At 35.9% G+C, this 18,494-nt stretch overlaps 1 protein-coding gene across 1 annotated transcript in view; it reads left to right on the forward strand.

Moving 5' to 3' along the window:
- Positions 1–431: 431 nt before the first annotated feature.
- The window catches only part of tpcn2 (two pore segment channel 2), a 52,823-nt gene continuing 34,760 nt past the window's right edge, over positions 432–18,494 (forward strand). Inside the window, 3 exon segments of the mRNA XM_055154446.1 lie at positions 432–774; positions 16,105–16,160; positions 17,268–17,344. Of these exon segments, the coding sequence (XP_055010421.1) occupies positions 615–774; positions 16,105–16,160; positions 17,268–17,344 (293 nt within the window). The 5' untranslated portion in view covers positions 432–614.

The following is an 18,494-nucleotide window of genomic DNA, read 5'->3' on the forward strand; positions in this document are numbered from 1 at the left end:
GACATGCACTAGCCTAGCACCAGTGAGCTCTGCAAATACAAGAACTGGATGTAATATTTTTTTTAATAAGTGTCTCCACACATCTCCAACACTTTGGCTCACAAGGAAATTAAGTCCTATGTCAAAAATTCCAGACTGAGCCTTTACCTTCTAGATTTTATACTACTTTTATGTTCATATTTTTAGTTAAGCAAGCTTTCTTTATGGCTCTTATTGCCTCATAACACTTGGCCTAAATACACTGGGTCACTTAACTCACATAAAACACATATAAACTTCTAAGTGGGACATTTTCTTCTTGTAATTTCTCATTTGACTGTCTCTTATCTCTTCACTTCGCTTCACACTTCACACTGTGACAGAGTGGTGTAGGGCGGAGCTTGTTTTTTAAGTGCACTTCTCTGTAAAGTGACTCCTCCGCGGGACAGGACTGGCGGAGGAGGAGCGCGCACTACTTCCTAAAACCAGCGCTAAAAAATCTTGTTGCGCTGTTTCCAATGTTTATGAATTGGTCCAGAGTCGTCAGCTGACCGGTAGTGTCACTCAGCTCAACTTTTCCTAACTTGGCTGGACGCAGATTGGAGAGGCGAGACTAAATTTGGGGGTTGTTTTGGATGGAGACGGAGCGCTTGTTGGCAGCGGGGTCACTGAACGGGGAGACCGGGGACTATGGCTCCTGGTCGGGCTCGGAGCGCAGTGAGACCCGGGGCAGAGGGAGCAGGCGGCTGTCCTACTCTGTAGCCGGGGAATCGTGCACTTTTTCGGACTGCACAGGTGAGTTTTCTTGTTCTGACACTTCCGTAAGTTTGTTTTACGCTGAAAAAGTTGGGAAAATACTTCGCGTGCCAACTTACGCACTGTCAATGTCGTAAAAATCGGTTTATGTTTATTTTTACGCACACATTTCTCCCTGTTTTTGCTTTAAATTTTGCTGTGACTCATCTAAAATTTGCGTAAAGCGACGTGGACTTGTCTTGACTTGCCAAAACTACGTCCAAGATTGAATTGCGTGTAGTTTGATAAATTAAAGATGCACAATGTCACTTTATTCTAGGGTCTATCACCTGTTTGTCTCCATGGAGATGTTATTTCTTTATCTAGAATGTTCCACAGCATTGCATTAAACGTATATCCATTGAGACAAACAGGAGATGCCACCACCAGGTCAAGTTACTGGTCAGATCTGTGGATAGGCGACGCCACTCACAGAAAAAATGCACGTTTTGGTATGTTTTTAATCAATCAAAACAGTTAGATAAATAAGTTTAATGCTATGATAAGGAACATTTCACATATAGGAATGTAAGGCTGTGCAATTAATTGAATTTTGATCTCAATTTTGATTTGTGTGTCAAACGATCTACAGACTCATATAATCGATTAAGCTTAACAATGTTTATTTTGGAATATTTTTTATATAAATAAGTGCATTTTATTTTTTTTATTTTATTTATTTATTTTTATTTAATGATTTTCTATGCCTTATTTCATGTTCAAAGTATATTTTCATTTCATTTTATGGCAGTTCAGTTCAGAACTGAAGAAGCAGCTTGGATGAGCTGTAAAAAGTATTCGACCAAACAAACTGAATTGAATTTTTCCTTTGCCATGGATTCTACCTGGACGACTGAGGGATTTTTCACTGATTCATTTTATGTTTTATACATCGTAAAACTGCTCTAGGGAACATATTTGTAGCCTATATTTATTTTAAATTTGAAAGTTTTACATAAATGATCAATAACAAAGTGTTTTTTAAGAGAGAAATTATGAATAAATGCATCATGTAACAAAAAATAATTTGTTTAGTTTGAATAATCGTGATTTCAGTATTGACCAAAATAATCGTGATAATGATTTTTTCCGTAATGGAGCAGCCCTGATAGGAATAATATCTCCATGGTGACATACGGGTGGGCTTTTGTCATAGAGTGTTATAGTGGGTTGGCTGAAGGTGCACCACGTAACATTTCTAGTGGAGGGTCTGCCACCTGATGTCTCCATGGAAATGTTAGTTCTTTGTCTAGAATGTTCCACAGTATAGTTCAGGGGTGGGCAAACTTTTTGACTCATGGGCCACAAAGGGTTCTAAAATTTGATGGAAGGACCGGACCAGGAGCAGATGGATGGAGTTTTTTGGTAATCCACCTCATAAGAGAAAAAAATATCCCATGTTATTGAAATATCCCATAATCTGAAATCATTACAAAGTATTACAATAAAATATCTGTCTTTCAAGTCCCAGGGTATTTACTATTTATTTAAATTACTTTTAAAACACTGAAAATTATTATATTATTATTATTATTCAAGTTTGGCAGGCCGGATTAAAAAGATTAAAGGGCCGCATATGGCCCCCGGGCCGTAGTTTGCTCACCCCTGGTATAGATAAAACTTGTATATCACGAGGGAGACGAGCAGGTTACAGCACTACACTAAATTACTGTTCAGATCTGTGGCGAGTCGCCCCTGTTCACAGAAGAAACTATTGTATTTTTGAGCAACATAAACACCCATAATGATTAAATGCTATATGGAAATGTTTAAAGTCATACCATGGAACATTCCAGTGAAAGTAATAATAGTATTTTATTTATATACCGCTTTTCTAAACACTCAAAGACGCTGTACGAAGACTACAATTTAAGAAAGACCTAAACAAAGGTAATGAGAGAAAATATAACATCATTTAAAAGCAGGTTAGACATTAAACGCTGTTCTAAATAGATTAATTTTGAGAGTTCAGTAGGTGACGGACCCTCCACGAGCAAAGTTGCGCATTGTACCTTTAAATATGTAAAGCAGAACTGGTTGATTGTGCCATTTGATGTGTCGGAGGGCCACATTAGTCTGGCCGACCACAGGTAGGTTGTTGCTTTTGTCACATGACCCACAGACTCGGCAGGGAGCAACTCTGATATGCACTCTGTATTTGAATGTTTATGCATGCAAATAGACAGGAAAACCTTACCTGCTGTGCCTGTTAGAAGATAAAGGCTATGCCAACTTTACTTTTGAATGAAAGCAACCGTATTTTCTAGTTGATTGTTTTAAAAAAGATACTGTATACTGTATATATTTAGTCATTAAGTTCACAAATGCACTTTTTAAGCAGTCCTTTGCTTAAAGTTTAGATAGTGAGCCCAGTTACACGAGTATAGTAAGTAATTGGCTATTTTACAAAAGATATAAAAGATAATAATATACAATAGGGCAAGAGTTCCAATCCAATCCACTTTATATTATTTTCTATAGCACATTTCACAAACAGTTTCCAAAGTGCAGTTTCCAAAATACATAACAATAACAACAATGATAAATAAAATAAATGCTCAGGTTTAAACATACTAGTCTTAAAATAATAAAAACAGTAAAATAAAATAAAAGCTAAATCATAGAATAGCAATAAATAAATAAATAAAGCCAATAAAATACATTAACAATAAATAAAATAAATAAAAGACACAGAAAACCACACAACTCGTGGTGTTAAAAGCCAGAGAGTTAAAGTGGGTCTTAAGAGTTAAAGCTGCATTGTGTGACTTTTCTAGTGGAAGGTCCATCAAACGCTTTTCCCCATGGAGATGTTATTGCTTTGTCTGGAATGTTTCACAGTATGGCATTAAACTTTCTGTCTTTATGAAGATCGAACCAGACCAAGTTACAGGTCACAAGGCCTGTTTTCAAGGTATTTTTGAGCTACACAAGGCTGGCACTACCTAGTTCCTTTGCTCAATTTCATTTCTCTCTAGTGACTAGGTCAGGAATCAAAATACACTAGATGGTTTACAAGAACCCCAGAAGTTGTAGACCGCGCACCGGCCAATCAGCGAAGAGCTGTGAAGCCATGACGTCAAACTCAAGCGTCTGTCTGGGTCCCTTTTGTGGAACAGCACAACATTAAACAAAGCGGTCGAGATGGATGTAAATGAAGATAGACATTCTGTGTTGGCGAACGATTCCCGAGATCGAGGATTTAAAGCCGGAACAAAGAAAATATTTGCTGAATTTTATCAAGGGGAAAGAGGTTATTGTTCTTCTTTCTACGGGATTTGGCGCATTACAAACGTCACGACCAAATAGCAGCGATTGGTTAAATTTTAAAAAGTACCCGGCTACTGTTGAGCAAACGAATTCTAACTCTGCGAGGTCAGATGAATGAATCAGGCTATACAAAATCACCTGTAATTCAATAAATATAAGGTAGAGCTGTTTAATGTCATACTGTGGAACATTTCAAGCAGTGAAACAAGCAGGTGACGGACCCCTAACCAAAAAGTTACATAGTGCACCTTTTAAAGCGTAGACGTTTCCATACCATTAAGTGAATAGGTGGTAGTGAATAATGGGATATTTTACAAAAGACAAAAATGTACAATAGGGCAAGAGTTAATAATAATCAATGATCTACCACAGTGCAAACTATAGCTACAGGCTTTACAAATACATGACAAAACAATTACTCAGTAGTTCAGTAGCTAAATAAATAGACATTGCAATACCACTCAGAGCTGATATAGGAATGTTGATGACATAACAACCGTGACATAATCATAAATAGTTATTGCGTCATAAATGTTACTGCGAAATTGTCAGCTGACTGGTAGCAAAGATCAAAAATATAGCCCTATCATATGTCACTTATATTACTCAATTAGCTGCTACTCACTGTGAGATCATAGTGCTTGTATTGGTTGCAACAGTAACTTAGTCAACACCTTTATTACATTTTAGGGTTGTCAAAAGTATCGAAAATCAGATACTAACCAATACTAAAACTAGAATCTAAACTATATATTCATTTGAGCAGGTTTCGATACTAAAAAAAGTCACATTCAGAGTAGGGGTGGGCGATATATCGATATTTTAAGTATATCGAGATAGTTTTTAAACTCGATATGAATTCTGACATATCGTATATATCGACATAATGCTTATATTCAATTTTGATTTCGCCGCTTCGCTTGTTTACCTTCTCTCTCGTCGCCTTCGCGCTGCCGCTTCCCTGATTTTGTTCGCTCGTGTCTCCTTCACTCGTCACTACCACCGTATTATTTCTTTTATTTTACAGTTAAATTATTATTTATGTAATTTGAGTTTTTTGTAATCTTAAATGTTCCTATATGAACTGCCGACCTCTTACACTTCAATTAAAAAAAAAGAACCTTGTGGAATTTGGCAGATTTGTTTTTGCAGTTTTCAGTTTTAGGGGGTTATTTTTTCTTGAACTTATATCGAGATATATATCGTATATCGAGATATAGCAAAATATATCGAGATATATTTTTTGATCCATATCGCCCAGTCCTAATTCAGAGGACAGAAATTAACCTTTCCTCAATGTCTTACTAGCAGAAAAGCAAGTATAAGAAGAGCACATAGACTAGTATACGCCCGTGGAACCTACCTGAATCACTGAGACCACATGAGAATATAAAAGAAAGTAAATACCAGCTCGAACATCTCCCTGGATCAAAACTCCCAGCTCAAATGTCCCATCCTGCCTCTGGGCGCCCCCTTCTCTTGGGCGGCACATGGGCAACTGCTGTGGCTGGGACAGTATGTGATGTATTGAGTTAGAAAATCAGCATTCTGTGTTATAATAAAATGAAATGTAAATGTAGTGAGACCAAATGTCGGGCCTTGTTTATGTCATTTTACCGATCTTCCCGAACTGAGGCACTGTGCCTTACTGGTGGACTATTCTGAGGCGTAATTTGACACACTGTATTTACTCTATTTGTGTGTGTTTGAGACCACACATTTTTGCATGTTTTGTTTGTATGTATGAAAAAATGTGTTGAGATATATTGTAACTTGCATGTGTAAATAATACAATATATAATGTTTTTTTATTTTTTTAAAATATATTTATATGTATATAGATTAAGTAACTTAGTTTCATGAAGGGTACAATTCAGGGGGACTTTCCAGCTTGGGGACCTTCCAGCCAGGGGGATTTTCCATCTTATTTCCATCGGTATTGAGCATCGAGTCTATTCCTTAGTACTGAAATTTGAAAGTTTGAGTTTGAAATTGTATTATCGTGACAACACTGGTACATATTATAGTACAAAAGCTTAAATCATCTAAAGGTTGTAGTTAAGTGAATAAAGCAGGACTTTCATGCTCGTAGATTTGAATGTGATTAGTGCTGTTTTTTATTGTTGCTGTTTGAAGTTAATATCATTAAGAAGTCTTTAGTCCTGTGACTCTTGTCTGTTTCACTGTTCAAATGTCAGGACAAAGGCAAGATTTAGGAAAATGTAGAAAATTGCACATTTAAATACATTTCAACCTAGCACTTAATGTACATTATGTTTTTATAAATAAGTGATTCAGAACCTTTTTGTCTTGAGTACAGTGTCTTCCTTATGACCTCGTGTATATAGCTGAGATGTTTTAATACAAATTCTACTTATTTAAAATGTATTACCATATCTTTTACTCTTTTTTTTAATATAATATATTGTGATGTTTGAGCTACTGTGTCCAAATAATTTCCCTTGTGAATTTGTCTAAGTCTAAGGGATGCAAAAATATCGGTTCAGCTGATTTTGATTTAGAAATTGTTGTGATAAGATGAAAAACATTTGGATATTTTTTTTACTATACACTGTTTGTGCTTAAATTATATCAATCATATTCTCAGTCTTTACTATGGTATACTTTTTTTTATAGGGTATTGGCAGATACTTAAAGCTGGAATAGAATAAAACAAATAAAAGCTGGATCAGTGCATCCCTATCGAGTGCTAGGCAGATAACTTGTAAATTATCAGCTATTACTGTTATATTTTCTTGTTTTTATTATATAAACATCCAAAATTCCCCAAAACATTAAATATATACAAGGTTAAATGTACAAATGACATTTATACTATTCAATTTCACCTTCTTTTAATGTCTAAAGCCATTTCAAGTACCCTCAGTAAGTACCCCCAGGTGCCCCAGGGAAGAAAATACTGTTATAAATGCTTCGTTTAATCCTTCCAGACCGGTGCGTGTTGCCATTGTGTCTTACAGCAAGACACTTCACTCACTGGGCTGTGATCTGTTTGAGTGCAAATGAATTAAAAGCCCTATATTCATCCAAATAATGAGTAGTATTTAGTGTTTTTCAATATTGTCTAGTTATAATTTGTGTTAAAATAAACGTTAACCCTCCTTTATTGTTTATTTTGGATTCACATTAGTTATTACCACAGCAATAACTCCGCCCTATCCCTTTGGAAAGCAGCTCCGTCCTCTCCTTACTGAGCACTCCTTGGGATAAACTGGATTTAAGTGGAAATTAATCATATTTTTCTTGCACAAACTTCCCACACCCAAATCATGTTTTCCAAGATCCAGGATGAGTTTAGTGTGTCTCCACGGTGACACAAAGCACACCATGGAGCAAGCGCAGCCCAAAAAAGTTTTAAGATTGTCTGAAAACTCAAGACAATATACAAAATGGATTAAAACAGCACATTTTTAGAAGCCTGTGATCAGTACGAACATTCATGGTCCTGTTTTTGATTTTCAACAAAAAGTAGAAAGTGACAAACTGAAAAAGTGTTGCCTAATACTTACCTAAGCTTATGATTGTTATTTGAGACTTGTTTAACAGCACAGATCGGCACATCTGTTGCTGTTCCAGCTAAGTCAGTGCTTTCTTGTCAGATTGTGTTAAAATAAAGCTCAAATTACGGTTTTAACAAGCTTCAGACAGAGCATGCCCACAGTTAGTGTCACACCTCCAGGGAATCTTCATGACATCAGCTGCAAAAAGTATAGTTGTAGTATAGGATGTATAAGATCAGAGCTGTGTTGCTGAGTGCTGAGTGTGAACTGTGGCCGTTCGAAGTGTTGCCCCGTCAGTGACACCCCCCTCCTCTTTTTACCCGTCTTCCTTTCAGGTACATCTTGTCTTCTTATTCCTCTCCTCGCCCCCACTAAAAACTCAAAAAATGCAATACTGACCCTGTTTAAATGTATAATGTCTAGGGCTGGGTGTCATTAAGAAGTTGCAGATACGATACATACCTCGATGCAGTGCACTTTTGTTTCTATATGATATATTTGAAATCAATTCAATACGGTTCAATAAAAAATAAAGGCTAAATGATGGCTGTGATACTAAAAGTCTTTGTTAAACCACTTTTTGTGATCATCATCAAAACAGTGAAAATGTCAAATGTGTCACATAAACGAGTTTCCTTCCGTTAACAAGCAACAAAAGTGTAGCGCTGTAACAAAATAATTTAACAAAATATAACAAGAAAATACTCGTGGCGATGTATCGATACAGCAGCCCACGATATTGATACTGTATCATTACATTAAATTATAAGATATATCAATATTTCAGTATTTTTACACACCCCTAATTATGTCTAACCTGATTTGTCAGCCGGTTTCATGTCGTGGAAACCGTCTGACCTCACAGGGTTAGAATTTGTTTGCTCAATGGTAGATGGGTACTTTTTTTATTTTTTTATTTAACCAATCCCTGCTATTTGGTCGTGATGTATTTAATGTGCCGCTAACGGGGCTAACTGGTGTATTAAGGTTTTCCCAAATCCCGTAGGAAGAAGGACAATAACGTCTTTCCCCTTGATAAAATTCGCCAAACATTCTCTTTGTTCCGGCTTTAAATCCTCGATCTCGGGAATCATTGACAAAACTGAATATATGACTCTTCATTGATTGGCTGATGCCCGGACTCGCACTTCCGGGGTTCTTGTAAACCGTCTAGTGTATTCCGATTCCTGACCTAGTCGCTGGAGAGAAATGAAATTGAGCGGATAATTTTGTCCTATTTTTCCTATTAATTAAGGTGCATTATGTAACATATGTCATTAAACTTGTCTATCTCAGTGAAGACAAACAGGTGATGCCTCTGCGGTTATGTTACAGGTAAGATCTGTGGAGAGACCAGCCTGCTCACACTAAGAATGCATTTTTTTCAAGATATTATTGTGCAGTAAAACACCTGCAATTGAATATACGCAAGATAGAAAAGTTATATTTCATATTGTGGAATGCCCCTTTAAACAAAAAAATATAAAAATTAAATTAAACAAGGTGATGTCACATAACACATTTAAACAGGATCAAGTTAACATTTAATTTAGACTTAGACTTAAACCAACTTTATTGATCCACAAGGGAAATTATTTGGACACAGTAGCTCACACATCACAATATATTTTAATAACAAAGAGCAAAAAATATAAATGTAATAATAAATTCTAAATTAGTAGAAGTAGAAATAAGTAAGTCAAAAGCATCAAAATAGAAGTTAAAATAGAAAAATAAGTAATAAAAAAATCTCAGCTTATATAAACTTTCTGTGAATGAACATACCTAAACCCTATGACTGCACAATTAATCAGATATAATTATGATTTCTACTTTTTGTTCAATTACTAAAATATTGTAGTTGAAAATACAACTAATTTTCTTTGCCTTTAAAATGAGAGACTTTTTTATCTTATCGGCTATCGGCGATATTTTGTTTTGGTCAATCTGCTGCCTAAAATATTCAGACAAAGCTTTATATATATATATACCACAAAGAGAAACCTGCACCAAGTGTGACTACACAGTTCCCTTCTGGGTTTAAACAAAAGGGATGTGGGTGAGTTTGTAGTGAATTTCCAATAATATTGTCAGAGTTTATTGTCGATCGGTTTCTCTGAATTCTGAACAATCTGTATCAGCCAAAGATGTTCATTTTGTCGTCTTATGTACTTTAACTTCTTAGGTTCTTTTTAAAGACAATGCTGTCAAGTGTATTTACCTCGTTGTATATGCAGTGTCCCGGTTTCAGTATCCCGAATAAGGCATGAGGCATAAGGTTATGAGAATCCGGTGTGGTATAGGATTTTGACCCCTCGCTGAGGTGACCCCAGGGTCAACATACCATATAGGATTCTGACCCTGGGGTCAGAATCCTATTATGGTATGTTGACCCCCCTATAGAATATTGACCCCCCTATGAAAATCTATATTTTATTAATAAAGAACTTGAATTCTATAGAAAAACTTTGAATATTAATACTATATCTGCAAATTAAAACATATTAACATATTTAAAAGTGTTTTTTGAAGAACTCAGGTGCATTTTTTATGTCAATTATAACTTTTGAATGTTAAAAATTACTTAGTTGTTTAAACATATTTTACTGAAAATGAGTTAAGTAGTTATTAATTAGTTAGGTAAAAGTGATGTATAATTTTGGAATCTTTTTAAAATAGACATGACTGATCAATTGAGAAGTTAAATAGATGATAGAAGATTTGTTAAATGGATTCTGTAATCAATAACTTCACTTAAAATTACACGTGGATTATCTGAACATAGCAAACTAAAAACCATAACAATGTAAAATACAATATAAAAAGTGATAAGATTGCTATGTATATGCAATTTTAACAATACGTTACATTTACACAAAATACCAAGTCTTTATCCATTAAAACATTCCTTAAAATAGGCGAGTTTCAGCTGACGTCATTGTTATTAAAAGCCCGCGTTGCATGCTGGGAAATATTTTGGTCGGAGGCAAGAAACACGATAGCGGTCAAACAGTGCGTAACCTCGCGTATTTATCCCGGATATGGTAAATTCCTGCTGCATTATTGGATGCACAAATAGAAGCACGGAAGAAGGAAAATGTCTTTTTCGTATTCTGAGTGAAAAAAACGCTACCGGCAAATTAAATGGCTTTCAAACATCCGCAGAGCAAACGTAGAAGATCCTAGCAAACCGTGGACTCCAACAAGTTCAACAACACATCGAGACTCTTGGAGGTTTTCATCTTTTCTGCTGTGAATGGCCCAGGAGTTTCCACCAAGTCATTGTGGATATCGCCGAAGTGAATATTTGTCCAGGTAGTTGGCGATTCAGACCAGAAATTCAGTTTGGTCCAGGCTCTGTCGGGGTTGAAAAGGGTGATTTGGCCATCGATGCTTATGACCAATTTCTGGTCAAATGGTCTTGGGTCCTCTGCCGTTAGAGTGGATAAATAACCGGGATCAATACCCTTTACGTTCTTTCTCGCTCCGTCCGTCATGTTGAATTAGTGTTTCTTGCCGCCGACCAAAATAATTCCCAGCATGCAACGCGCGCTTTTGTCAACAATGAAACTCACCTATACCTTAAAAGAACTTAAAAGAAAGTGAATATGTAGCAATATATAATAAAAGTAAATTACATGAGAAATAATGATCATATGAGTAAATACTAAAGAAAAAAGTAAGGGGAGTCAAAATCGTCGTCACTTTACTATAGCGATATGTTCACCCCGGGGTCAAAATACTATCTCACACCAGGATACTCCATTTCATCATGAATACAGGGATATGAGTGTCCTGGTTTCTCAGAGCACATGTGTACGGCTAATGACCGGGATACTGATGTGCGTGTCATTCCTTTAGTCATTGTTTTAAATAAATAGTGATTTCTGTTATAGATAAAGGTGATGCAACGAGCTGCTAATTTTAGATCCTGTGTGTGTGACCTTGGTGAGTTTATTTCTGTTTTTGATGGAGAGCGTGGTGAAGTAATAGAGGGAGCAGTAGATAGAGAAGGATGTGTTGAATGATGCCGGTGTAAAACAGTAACAGAAGATGAAGGTGAGAGAGAGGACGCAGAGTGTGAGCCAAATCATCACAATCATGATTTTTTCTATTATTGAGCAAACTAACCCTGCCCCCTCCTCCTTATACCTCTTTCTCACCTCTCTCTCTCTCCTTTTCCTCCGTTTACCCCTCCTCTTCCTCCTCTCTTCCTCCTCCTCGTCAGTCTCTCTATGACACATCCTGTACATGAGACCGAGTCAGCAGTGACCGCAGTAGTTTGTGTGAACGTTGAGTCTGCGGTCAGTGTTGACTCACTTTTGAACTCCACAAAACCCTGAAGGCACGCGGGCTTTTGTCTCCGCTGGAAGATCACACAGTAGACTCTCAAGTGTGACAGTTACTAGAAATTAAAGATGCAACATGTCACTTTCCTGGTAAATGGTGATGTTATTGCTTCGCCTGAAACGTCAATATATAGATACTAGGGATGTAACGATATCCAAATCTCACGGTACGATATTATCACGATATGCTTCTCATGGTGCGATATTTATTGCGATATTTAGGATTTTATGTAGTAAAGTAAATAAATGATCATTGGCCTATGCAGTTCCCTCTTTTTTAATACTTTTAAGTGAAAAACTTTGTAATTCACTATATTGTGATGGATCACGATGTTATTGTGAGAGTTCTGATGATACAATATCACGATATTTTGGTTATTGTTACATCCCTAATAGATACAGATATATTATATACACTAAAAGTTTGGACACACCATCTCATTTACTGTTTTATGTATGTATTTATTTATTATTGAATCCAATCCAATCCACTTTATTTATTTTGACAGTTCCCAAAGTGCTGCACAGACACGTACAATACGATAAAATACAGTAAATCAGAAATTAAATACAATAAATAAAAAGTATTACAATGCATAAAGCTAAAAATTTAAATATAACACATGAATAAAATCACATAAAAATTTTATAAAATGCAATAAAAGACACAAAGGACTAGGGGTGTGCAAAAATATTTAAATATATTGATATATCTTATTGTTTAATGTGATGACACACTATCGATATCATGGGCTGCTTTATCAATATATATCGCTAAGAGTGATTTTTGATACATTTTACTAAATTAATTTGTTACAGAGCTACAGTTTTGTTGCTTGTTTAGTGAAAGGAAACTCATTTATGCGACACATTTGATATTTTCACTGTTTTGATGATTAAAATGTTTGTGTTTCATATGAACTTTACACAAAAAGTGGTTTAACAAAGACTTTTATTATCACAGCCATGATTTAGCCTTTATTTTTATTGAACCATATTGAATCGATTTGAAATATATCATATTGAAATGAAAGTGCACTGTATCGAGGTATGTATCGTATCATGGCGTATGTTTCGAGATATGTATCGTATCGTGGCCTATGTATCGATGTATGTATAGTATCGTGGCCTTTGTATCAAGGTATGTATCGTATTGTGGCCTATGTATCGAGATATGTATCGTATCGGCAACTTCTGAATGATGCCCAGCTCTACAGAGGACCACAGAAGTGTGTCTTAAAGCAAGATTATTACTACTTTCTATTACTTTATATACATACATAAGAAATACATGAAGTAAGATTTATGGAATTATGTATCAAAGAAAGAAAGAAAGATTCTATATTCAAATCTGCTTTGCTTTGTCGAAAACATTTAGTAGATTTATTAAACTTTTTTTCTTTACTACATAATTCCATATATCTTCCTTTATATATTTGACTTTTTCTGTGTGTATATAGTACTAGAAATAAACAAAAACAGGCATTGAATGAAAGGTGTGTTCAAAGTTTTGACTGGTAGTGTAGATACAGGTATATTGTTCGACTTGCAGTGTTATATAAGTGTTATGATTTCGTGATATTACTCAGAATTATTCGGAAGTGCCAGAAAGTCATGTGACCAAGTGCGTCACTTCCTGTCTTGACAATAGAAACGTTTGTGGGAAGGTTTCTCAGTGCACATGCTTTTGTTATGATGCTTCTGCGACTAATACAATAGAGAAGTGGAGAAGCAACTAGTAGCAGTGTGTTTTTTTAGTAGAGCCAACACATTTCAATTCAGTGTCAGTAATTATTTTTGTATTTTCAGTATTTATTGTAGGTACTTTTTCTTCTCTAGACGGGAACTTTTTGTTGTTTTTTGTTCTATGAATAGACCTGAGCTGTAGTGGGTTGAATAAATGACTTCTGTGACTCATTAGAGATGCAAACTAAAGACTAAAGTGTTTCATTCTGTTATTTATTATAGTTAATTGAAATTTGTGTTTTGTTGTTTTTTAACCACATTGTTCATTTAGAATAGTTTTTGGGATAATCTTGCTCTTGGTTTATAGTGTCAGTGCCATAAATTTGTTTCAATATTATCTTTTATCGTCTATTAATTTTCATAGTATTTCTTCAGTATATATATTTGTTGTTGTGTACCAAGTGTATCAAGTGTAACACAATTTAAATAAACACACTTGCATACAAAACATCCCATATTCAAATTGGGCTAAACTGGAACTAAACCTGGACTAAACCTGGACTAAACCTGGACTAAACCTGGACTAAACCTGGACTAAACCAGGACTAAACCAGGACTAAACCAGGACTAGAATGTGACCACACTGGGTCTACATCAGGATTAAACAAGGACTAAACCAGGACTAGAATGTGACCACACTGGGTCTACATCAGGACTAAACCAGGACTAGAATGTGACCACACTGGGTCTACATAAGGACTAAATAAGGACTAAACCAGGACTAAACCAGGACTAGAACGTGACCACACTGGGTCTAGATCCGGATTAAACAAGGACTAAACCAGGACTAGAATGTGACCACACTGGGTCTACATCAGGATTAAACAAGGACTAAACCAGGACTAGAATGTGACCACACTGAGTCTACATCAGGTTTAAACAAGGACTAAACCAGGACTAGAATGTGATCACACTGGGTCTACATCAGGACTAAATAAGGACTAAACCAGGACTAAACCAGGACTAGAACGTGACCACACTGGGTCTACATCAGGACTAAACCAAGACTAGAATGTGACCACACTGGGTCTAGATCAGGACTAAACCAGGACTAGAACGTGACCACACTAGATCTACATCAGGATTAAACCAGGACTAAACCAGGACTAGAATGTGACCACACTGGGTCTACATCAGGATTAAACCAGGACTAAACCAGGACTAGAATGTGACCACACTGGGTCTACATCAGGATTAAACCAGGACTAAACCAGGACTAGAATGTGACCACACTGGGTCTACATCAGGACTAAACTGGGATCAAACCAGAGACAAGAAAAATCTGAATGCATCCTCACATTATGACCGGTCATGCAATATTTATACGTATTAATACATTTTGTTTTGTCAGTAGCACAATTGTAGAATTTTTATTCCATCTATACTCTAAAATGCTACTTAAATATGAGGTGTTTTTATTGGCATTTTAATTTTATTTTACATTCACTTATTTCCTCCGTTATAAACGAAATAACTTTTTCACTGCTGTTTGAGTGTCAATAAGTTGTGATGTTTTTTTCTCATGATAATTATTTCTCTAAATGGAATAACCTGTTTCTTTTCTTATAAATTCCAGGATTAGTAATCAAAAACTAAAATTTCAAACTTGATTTCGAGACTAAGGAATAGGCTCGATACTCAATACTGATCCCAATGCCACGAATATTAATAAAAAACATGATTTCTTTAGATAATAGAAAGTGATTTTCAACATTAAATCATAATACTTTCTTTTATATTTTACATTTTTGTAATTTTTTAGTATCAATACTTGCTCAAATTAGTATCTATTTTCTAGTTTTAGTACAGTGTACATGCGCTGTATTCTCACGTGTTGCTGTTTTCTCAGTTTTGCCGTGAGGAACCCCGAGCCGGTCCAAAACCTGTTTGACTAAAGACGGGTTAAATAAATGTAAACAAATGTCTAAATAACAAATAACAACGTCTGCAGTCAGTCTCACTGTTGATCAAAGTGTGGGGGGAGCTGTAAAGAAGGGACTGCCTTATTTGGTTTAGTCTTAGTCTCGCCCTGGTTTCCTCCTGGTCTGGTATTCGTCTAGTCCTGGGCTGGTCCTGGTCTTGTCCTGGTCTAGTCCTGGTTTAATTCTGATCAAGTCTTGGTGTGGTCTAGTCCTGGTCTTTTCCTAGTCTGGTCCTGGTCTGGTCCTGGTTTAGTTCTGGTCTTTTCCTGGTCTGGTCCTGGTCTAGTCCTGGTCTGGTCTTGATCTGGTCTAGTCCTGGTCTGGTCTTGATCTGGTCTAGTCCTGGTCTTTTCCTGATCTGGACCTTGTCTAGTCCTGGTCTTTTCCCAGTCTAGTCCCGGTCTAGTCCCGGTCTAGTCCCGGTCTAGTCCTGGTCTAGTCCTGGTCTAGTCTAGTCCTGGTTTAGTCCTGGTCTTAGTCTCCAGATGGATCTACTCAAGCTCATTTGGTCCTTTTTTGCAGGAGATGAGGACCTGTACGTTCAGCAGGCTGTTGTGTTCATTGAAGATGCCATTCAGGTAATGCACTTTTTTATTATGTGCAATACCATTTAGTTTATTTCTGTGTGATTTCCATAACCTATTGACTATTCTGTTTAGATTTTCTAGTAATGTAAAGCAAACGTGTCAGACTCAGGCCCTTAAATTTGTTCCTCTGTGAATTTGAGTTTCAATCAGTTAATCAGAGTTTGACACCCCTGACCTAAAACATAAGATGACATGCAAGTACAATCTTTAAAGGTGCACTGTGTCAAACGCTTTTCTCCATGGAGATGTTATTGCTTTGTCTGGAATGTGGCACAGTATGGCATTAAACCTTTCTGTCTTCATGGAGACCAAACCAGACCAAACCAAAGTAATTGAAGGCGGAGCTGTTTAATGTCACACTGTGGAACATTCCAGGCAGAGCAATGATATCATAAAAACAAGCAGGTGATGGATTCTCAACCAGAAAGTTACACAGTGCACCTTTAATTCCTTTTTTGAGGTCAACGGGATAAAATGTGATAATTGATAAATAATATTTCAATATTACAAAAACAGGAGTCAGACAGAGTGAAGACCAATGGAAAGAGACCAAATTAAGTTCAGCATTTGAAGACTATAAACAAATTTAAAGCTACAGTATGTCTTTTTAAACAAAATAGACTATTTTTATTTTATTTTAAACAGTTTTAAGTTATTCCTCACTTACAGTACCTTATGCATTCCCAGCATCGTAATTTTTCACTGCAACGAGTTTATAAGAACTTTTCAAAACTTTCAGAGGCCAGAGTCACAGGATAGTAACAACAACTATCATGCTAACAGTGCACTTTCTGAGTCTCAAGCAACAAAACACTTTATAATTAGATGAAGATAGAACACAGTGGTCTTATTTTCACCTCAAGAGTTGCTTTTACAATATATTCTGTACTGGGGTAGACACATTTCACTCAAATACTCTTGGAAGATTATCTGATAAAGCTTTTACAATCCATCAGAAAGTTGCTAAAACCAAAATGTCTTGGTTGAGGTTCAAGTATTTGTCAATTTGTTTTGGACTCTTTTTAACAGATTACTACTAAAGAGTCTATAGACAAACGTACTTGACTTTCAGATTGTATTTTATTTGTCTTTTTTTAGTATCGCTCCATAAACCATCGTGTGGACAGCTGGTCACTCCGTCTTTACAGGTGCTACTACTCCAGGATCTGCCAATGGTACGTTTAGTTTAACATATTCACTTTTATATTAAATTACTATTATTTTAACTATCAGAACAGATATGAGGGAAGTATTTAGGTAGATAAATTACACAAAATTGACTATTGTGAGCTTTAAGCCTTTTTATAATGTTGTTATCTTATCAAAAACATACCTGGAGTTGTGCTTTGTTTCATTTACATATTGTGAATGTTTGAGAAATCCTTTATTATTAGTCTGTCCAGGTCTGAAATTATCTACTTGATTCTAGTGAAGGTGTGTGAAGTTTATAAACACAGTGGAGCCAAAATCTGCAGGGTTTACGTGCTCAACTTGTGTGAATGAAACAAAACACAACTCCAGGACCATTTTTTTGATGAGAAGACAACAATATCCTCCTGCGACCCAACTCATTCATTTGTGTCCATTATAGTGGACATTGAATTAACCAGTCTGTTTTAAGTGTTTTGACATCTTCCTCTTAACGGGGGCACTAGGTCCCTCTGCCTAAATAGGACTGGAGAATTATACGGTACTATCATGTCCAGGATGCAAAAAAAAAAAAAAAATCAATAGGCGTTAGTCTGTGGCTGCACTATGATAAAGAAGAAACTAAAGAAATTAGAAATAATAAGAAATTAAAAGGGAGTCTAAAAACTTTTTGACGTGACTGTAGAAGCTTGTCAGAGATGTCGGTCATGAGAAAAGTTGTTATTGTTTGGATGTTAACTTCACATGGATTTAAACCCAAAATGTCCCCGACGTCCATTACAGTGGACATGCTATAAAATTATAAATAAAAATGAAATGAACAAAATCTAAATGCTAAGGTGTTCGTTTACCTCCAAATAGATAAATGGATAGAAAATCATAAAAAATATAAATTGCAATTTTTTTCTTTGGGTTCCAGATCAGAAAATAGCCTAATATGGGCCCTATAAACTGTAGTATTTTTAATCCCTCTGTCTATTCAGTGGTATCTGTTTACTGAACCATAACTTTTAAAAACAAAAGTATTTTGAGAAGTGAAAAGGTGAAATGGTGAAGTGGTGTTCTGGATGGTCTGTCAAGAATTAAAGTCAGAAAGAGTAGGCCTATTGTTTTTATGGAAGTAATTTTGACATGATGGTTACAGACTGAAAAAGGTTAAAGCTATAATTAGTTATG

This window comes from Boleophthalmus pectinirostris, unplaced genomic scaffold, assembly GCF_026225935.1.
Source record: "Boleophthalmus pectinirostris isolate CB_2022bp ecotype Guang Dong unplaced genomic scaffold, ASM2622593v1 HiC_scaffold_19, whole genome shotgun sequence".
NCBI lineage: Eukaryota > Metazoa > Chordata > Actinopteri > Gobiiformes > Gobiidae > Boleophthalmus > Boleophthalmus pectinirostris.